Below are 7,020 nucleotides of genomic sequence, written 5' to 3'. Positions count from 1 at the left end.
TTTGTAAATTTTTTTTTTTTTTTTTTGGTACCGGGGATCGAACTCTGGTCCTTGGGTTTTCAAGGCATGGTGGAACCATTGAGCTAAATTCTGGCCTGTAAATACTTTTGATTTGCTATTACTAGTTGGATCATCTCACTGAAATAATATTTAAATCTTCTTAATAAGCTTTTCATTGTAACAAGTAATAGAAGTAATTAAATGAGGGCAAGGTTGGGCTGTGAAAGTCTGAGAAGACCAAAGCTGTTTATATTTTATAATAAAATTAATATTCATAAGCTCAAAGAGGTCTTCAGCTGTCCTACTCCCCCAGAGGGCTTAATAAATAAACAAATATACTATAATATATATGTGTGTGTGTGTGTGTGTGTAAGGATTTGTTATGGTTGTATTGGGGTTAATAGGACCTTGGGTGCCCTAGGCAAGCACTCTCCCACTGAACCACATCCCAGGCCTCTCACACCTTTTTTTTTGAGACAAGATCTTGTTACATTGCTCAGCCTGGCTTTGAACTTGCAATCCTGCTGCCTCAGCTTTCTGAGTTATTGGGATTACTGGTGAGTGCTGTTGTGCCTGGTGAGCTTTTAAACAATTTAAATTAAACATCCCATTTTAGGGTTACTGTGGACTTATAGAACACTAGCACAGACAATGCAGCTTCCCGTATTGGCATCCGATGCTGCCATGGGCTGTTGAACTGAGAGTGTGCGTGTTAGCGTCCTGGGAAGTAGAATTTGTCCATGCGGAGCTGGTGCCTGCTCACACCCGCACATCTCTCTGCAGATCATCATGGTGCGGCTGCAGAGGGTGACCTTCCTGGCCCTGCACAACTACCTAGGCCTGACGATAGAGCTCTTCAACCCTGTGAGTGCAGCTGCTGCCCTGCACGGCCATGTGGCCATCCCAGTTGTGGGTTGGTGAGACTTCGGGAGGTAGTAATGGCAATATTAATCTTTCTGCCCTGGAGATGCCCACTGCCTCTCTGGTCACTTCTCCTGTGAGTCAGGAGTACTGTGTTGGGGCTCAGGCAGGTGGTTGCATACGAATGTTCATGCTGTCTCTGCCCTGAGCTCCAGGAGCTGGGTGCCCTTGTACCCTCCACAGAGCCTGAGGTCCCTCTTGCTGGCACTAGCTCTGTCCTGCCCTTATTGGTGTGCTGAGCTGTGTCCTGGATAAAGGCAGCAGGGTCCGAATCCTAGCTCCCCTCCCAATATAACCCTGAGAGATAGCAGCCTATGGTGTGGACACTGCTGGTGTCCACCTGGTCAAGTTCTTGTGGGAAGAAGTGGCGCGGTGGCTTTACTTCCGTTCCAGAAGCCCCTGGGAGGTGGGGTACCAAGGAAGTCGGCGTGCAGTAGATAAGCCTCAGCTGCACCCCTGTGGTTAATGAGGGTTCATCTCCTCACTTGGACGGCTCCCTCACTGTGAGGATGTTAGGGTGTATTGCTGCATCCCTGTGTGTTTACATTCTTCTTCCTTCGTGTGTCACAGGAGAGCCAGGCCATCCCCCTCGCATCTGTGGCCAGCGTGGCTGCAGGACGGGCCAAGAGGCAGACATCCTGTAGCTTAGAGGAACAGCTTGAGAGGCCACCACAGCCCCAGGAGTTCTGTGACTCAGGTACAGCCCCACCAGGGTTAGCATCTCAGCCTGGGGCCCAGGTTCCTTCCTGCTCCATGTGGGTCTCCTCCCACCTGCCCTGTAGCTACCTCGTAAGCCCCCAGGACACCCTGACAAGTGAGCTTGGCTATCTTCTGCCCCTAGCTCTTCTCTTCTGTCCCTTGGTCCCCTCGCCAGTTCCCGTGTCCCCTCACCTATCCCCAGTTCCGCTCACCTGCCCCCAGGTCTCCTCACCTGGTCCCAGGTTTCCTTACCTGCACTCATGCCTGTCTCCCTGAAGATTGCAGCAGTAGCCGCTCTGCAGCCTCTGGGCCTCTGCTGAAGAGGAGTCAGTCTGTCCCTCTGCCTTCTATCCACAAAGTGATCTCAGATGAACTTGGGCAGTCCCAGACAGGTGACCCTGACCTTTTGGCCTCACAAGGTAAAGGACCCCACCACTGCCCAGCTGGCCCTGCTTGCAGGCACAATGTGCCTGTGGGAAGGCTGAGTGGTCTCTGCACGCATGGCCTCCGCTCTCTGCACCTTTTCCTATAGCCTGAAGAGGTGGGCACCCTCTTTGAAGAGTAACCAGCCCTTGCACCCTCACCCTGGGTTGAGGCACTGGGGGACATCTTACCCTGGACTCACTGGTAGCACCAGTCCCAGACATGACGCTGACCTTTTGGCCTCACAAGGTAAAGGACCCCACCACTGCCCAGCTGGCCCTGCTTGCAGGCACAATGTGCCTGTGGGAAGGCTGAGTGGTCTCTGCACGCATGGCCTCCGCTCTCTGCACCTTTTCCTATAGCCTGAAGAGGTGGGCACCCTCTTTGAAGAGTAACCAGCACTTGCACCCTCACCCTGGGTTGAGGCACTGGGGGACATCTTACCCTGGACTCACTGGTAGCACCTCTACACCCCCATATAAGGCCCACGTACACCAGGCCTTATATGTCCAAGCAGGGCTCAAGTATATGCTCTAGTGGGAATCCTCTTATCTCTGTCAGAAAATGTTGCCATGGGCCCTCTGCTCAGCAGAAACACTTGATGCTCTGTTGAAAACCAGCCATTTAACACCTTGTGATTTGTGTTTTGGGTCTCACATACTTATTTTTTGCACCTTCCTGGGTCATAAATATATTCTAAGCTTTCATTCATCTCTCTTACAGTATCAACATGCATATGAGGAAGAAACTTGGGCGTTACTGCTCTAGTCTAGGATGACAGTTTACCCAGCACCATTAATGAAAGTCTTTCATTCTCTCTTGTTTTTTGGGTACTACCTTCTTTAGGTATTGGGTTTCTGATTCTTCATGGATTCTTTTTCAGTGACAGCCTTAAAAAAAAAAACATATTTTTCATACTTGTAGAGTTTACTCTTTGAACATGTACAACCCGGTAGTTTTCAGCACATTCACAAAAATCATACTTGGATCGCCACCACCTGATTCTACAACTTTTTCACCACCTGATGAAGAGCCTGGGCCCCTGGTAGCCACTCCCTGCTGTCCCTCCTTAGCCTGGGCAACCACTGATCTTTACTTTTTTTTTTTAAAGGTCCACAAAAATGTGCGAGTCATTTGCTATTATACATAGAGAATAAACTGCCAAGAAATTAATATCAGAATCTTACTGAATGGTATTACAGTGACCATGTCTGAAGGATCAATTACTTATAAATAGACTTAAAACAGCAGATCAAAGTAAATTAAATAACAAGAGTGAAAAAACACAATGTGCAATAGCAAGAAGTTAGAAAACAATACCATTGCAAAAATTTATTAGTATACAAGTTAGTTTTGATAAACTAATGGTTACTTGTCACAGCCACTGATCTTGTTGACATGGATTCCCCAACCTGGACATTTCATTACTTGGATCTATTTTTAAATTTTTCTTTGTGCTCTATTCATACATTTGCCCATTTTCTATGTTATTTTTATTTTCATTAGCTTCTTATAGTTGTATAATACTTTTAGGGAATGTGATGAGTTTTCAAAAACTGAACCACCAGTCAAGCCAGATAAAGAAACACAGGCATTGGCCACTCTGAGCCACCGCATTGCTCTCCTGGCACCAGCAGCAGCCATGTTTGCTTGTAAGGCTTCTTTCCACCAGTGCTCACCCTCTGCCCTGACTTTTAGTTGCTTTTCCTTTGTTGAAGTGTTGTCACTTGGCTGGGCATGGCTGAGCCTTCCCATGGAATCCATGTGCCAACGGCTGTGGTTTCAAGTACTACTAGAACTTCCTGTTAATGGAGCACATCATGTGCTCCTGGGCCTGGTGCTTCTCTCTTGGTGGCATGTTGTTGGTATCTATCTGTGTTGTGTGCATCTGAGATGTGGTTTCTTAGCAGTTCATTTATATCCACCTGATGCCATGTGCTATGTACATGACCTTGTGCAAGTTGTAAAACAACCTGAAAAGATGGACATCCCAGTACTTGAGAAGCTAAGGCAAGAAGATCACTGTGAGTCCAAGGCCAGCCTGGGCTACATAGTGAGTTCAAGACCAGCCTGAACTGAGCTGCACAGGAAGACTCTATCTCAAAAAACAAAACAAAACACACAAAAAAACAAAACAAACAAAAATACCCTACCAATCTGAGAAATGGGTGTTATGAATCCTAGGTTTTGGATGAGGAAAGTACAGCTTAGGTAAGTCACTTGCACACATAGCTTGGTGGTGGTGTGTTAGATCCAAACCCAGGTGTATGTGATCCAAAGCTCACGTGCTTTGTCAGAATCTGAAGTGATTCAGAGTTTTGTTAAGACAGGTATTTAGTAATGTTTGAAAGTTGACTGTAGGTCACTGCTGTCTTGGAATACGGTTCTTCTCCAGGAGGTACCCTAGAAGCTTGGTCCCCTGGGTGTCTGTGTTGAAGTGGTGGAGGCTTGAGGGGATGTTGGGATGGGAGTGTAGCTCAGTGGTGCTTGCCTTGGAGAGAGGCCCTGGGTTTGAGCCTTAGCGCTCCACAAGAAAAAGGGGTTGGGAGAGATAGGGCCTCATGGCAGGTTGTTTAGGTCATGTGGGATCCATCTGCGTTACCAGGAGATAACACCCATATCCTGTGATAGAATTTGCTATCAGATGAGGACCTCCTGTAAAGCAAGGCCACCCTCTACACTTGGTTCCTTCTGCACCTGGCTGTTTCCTGTCTGATTCTCAGCAGCCAGTGAGGCAGAAACTGGCTGTTCATAAAATTCCCAGCCTCAGGGATTATGTCACAGTCACATCAGGTGGACCACACTGGCACACAAGGCATCCAGCAAGATGTCCTTGCCTCCTAGATTTACATCTTACCTATACGGGTTCTGATATTTGACGTGCAGTGAGTGCTCAGCCTGTGCTTGCCGTGTTTGTACCTGTGGACAGGAGGCAGCCGCTGAGCCTCCCCTCTGTTTGTAGGGGACAATGTGGGGGTTACTTCAGACCTGGGGATGGTGTATGACCGTGCAAGGGTCCTGCTGCACTCGGATAAGCACCCTGGGAACTCTGTGGCTGGCAAGGTAGGTCCTTACCTCTCTGAGCGTCCACATCCTCAGGTGCTGTATGGGGTTCCACTGTGTTGGCATCAGGCCCTAGGCTGAGCCTTCTCATGCTCTGCCTGCCACCTCTCCTCTGATAGCTGGTACCTTTGTTCTTTGCCAGACCAAGAAAAGTGTGGTTGTTGCAGAGACCCCCTCTGCTATCTTCCATTACTCAGAGAGTCCGTGCGACGAGACCAACTCCGGCGGGCAGACAGATGCAATCTTCAGAGCCGCCAAGAAAGACCTCCTGACCCTGATGAAGCTGGATGTAAGCACGTCACTGGGCAGAGTGGTGGCCGTGTTGCAACCTTTTGGAGCCCTTGCTCCCTGCTTTCCTCTTTTGTGAAGCTGCCCTGGGGTGGGGCAGAGCTGGTGGCTCCCAGACCTCTCACAGGGTCCCCTGGCTACCCCAGGCCTCAGGCACGAGTGTGCCGTGGGTCTCCTCTCAGCCAAGCAAGTTTCTCTTCGGTTATTTGGGTTTTTTTGGTACTGGAGATCGAATTCAGGACCTTGCACTTGCGAAGCAGGTGGCTGCACCACTGAGCTAAATCCCTGGCGTGAGTGTCTCTTTGGGCTTTTGGGATCAGTGGGCACCGTGGAGTAGGTCTTCCTCACGTGGGTTGTTGTGTAGACTTGTGTCCCTGACATTCTTAAGCAACTTCAGATATTTGGTGTATGGAAGTCAAGAAGTTCTTTGTTTCCTTGTGATGAGGACACAGGGCTCTGCAGACTGTGAGCAGATGCCTGGTGGGTCTCCCCTGCTTTCGAGCTCTGTGCATCTAGCTGCAACTGCCCTGTGCTTGGCATGGAGCGAGGTGAGTCATCCAACCTGTCACTGCCATCACTCTAGCTGCCCACCATGCTAGGCCCTCCTGTTGCCCCACCATGGGTGATGCATGGTGTGCCTAGCCCAGGCTGCTGTGGGCAGGGCTCAGGACCTGCTGTCCATTACGCACCCTTGTGTGGACCCGAGTCAGGACCGCCAGGTCATGGGCATCTCCAGGAGCTGGCGAGACCTCTGCAGCTCATGTCATGCCAGCCATCGGATTGTCAGGCTTTGTAGTTAAGTGTGGTGGGACTGTAGAGGCAGACTTGTGTTTCAATCTTATTTACCTTGGTTACTAAGGAGATTGAGCACCTCTGACGTTTGTTTGTTGTATTGAACCTAAAAGATTGTCCTTTCCTCCATTTTCTGTTGAAAGTCTATTCTTTTCCTTTTGATTTTTAGTATTTCTTTGTATTTTCTAGACAGTACTCCCTGGATGGCTGTTGACCTTGCATGTCATTTCCTCTAGGACTTGCTGTTTTGGCTTCTGAATGGTGTCTGGTAAACAGAACTGGGGATGGAACCCAGGGCCTTGCCTGCTGAGCTGCATCTCCCTCCAGGCCTTTTTATTTTATTTTGAGATAGCATCTCGCCAAATTGCCCAGGCTGAACTTGACCTTGCACTCCTGCCTCAGCCTACTGAGTAGCTGGGATTGCTGGTGTGCGCCACTATAGCTCGTGCTCTCTTAGGTTTTAGTGCAGATGGAGTTAATTTTTGTGTATGATGCCAGAAGGGCTTGGGTTGCACATTTTTTTCCTCAAGAAAATCTGGTGGCTGCACATCCTGACGTGAGTCTGGCCTCTGTCTGCCTGGTCTATGGCACATGTCAGGAGCCCAGCCTGCCCCACCTCACCCTTCTGTTTTCTCTGGCTGCCACCACCTGGAGAAAAAGAAAGGGAAGCTGCCTTACACCCTCTCCGGCTTTCAGAGCCAATGCCTAAGCCTCTGTTCAGAGGTGGAGATTTTCTTCAAACTTTTGCCATCTGTACCCATGGTTCAGCATAGCATGGCTTCTTCTTCTTTTTTTTTTTTTTTTTTTTTTTTTTTTTTTTTTTTTTTTTTTTTT

General features: G+C 48.8%; 1 protein-coding gene across 1 annotated transcript in view; it reads left to right on the top strand.

Annotated features, from left to right (window-relative positions):
- Pnpla7 (patatin like phospholipase domain containing 7) overlaps window positions 1-7,020 on the top strand; it is a 52,916-nt gene that overhangs the window by 13,436 nt on the left and 32,460 nt on the right. The window contains exons 10-14 of the mRNA XM_010608775.3: window positions 784-864; window positions 1,492-1,618; window positions 1,899-2,039; window positions 5,006-5,106; window positions 5,249-5,395. Of these exons, the coding sequence (XP_010607077.1) occupies window positions 784-864; window positions 1,492-1,618; window positions 1,899-2,039; window positions 5,006-5,106; window positions 5,249-5,395 (597 nt within the window). The remainder of the gene's footprint in view (window positions 1-783; window positions 865-1,491; window positions 1,619-1,898; window positions 2,040-5,005; window positions 5,107-5,248; window positions 5,396-7,020) is intronic.

Source organism: Fukomys damarensis, unplaced genomic scaffold (genome assembly GCF_012274545.1).
Source record: "Fukomys damarensis isolate Sample0158 unplaced genomic scaffold, DMR_v1.0_HiC HiC_scaffold_36, whole genome shotgun sequence".
In the NCBI taxonomy this organism is placed as follows: domain Eukaryota; kingdom Metazoa; phylum Chordata; class Mammalia; order Rodentia; family Bathyergidae; genus Fukomys; species Fukomys damarensis.
The sequence above is the reverse complement of the archived record's forward strand: the minus strand, read 5'-3'. Positions and strand labels throughout refer to the sequence as shown.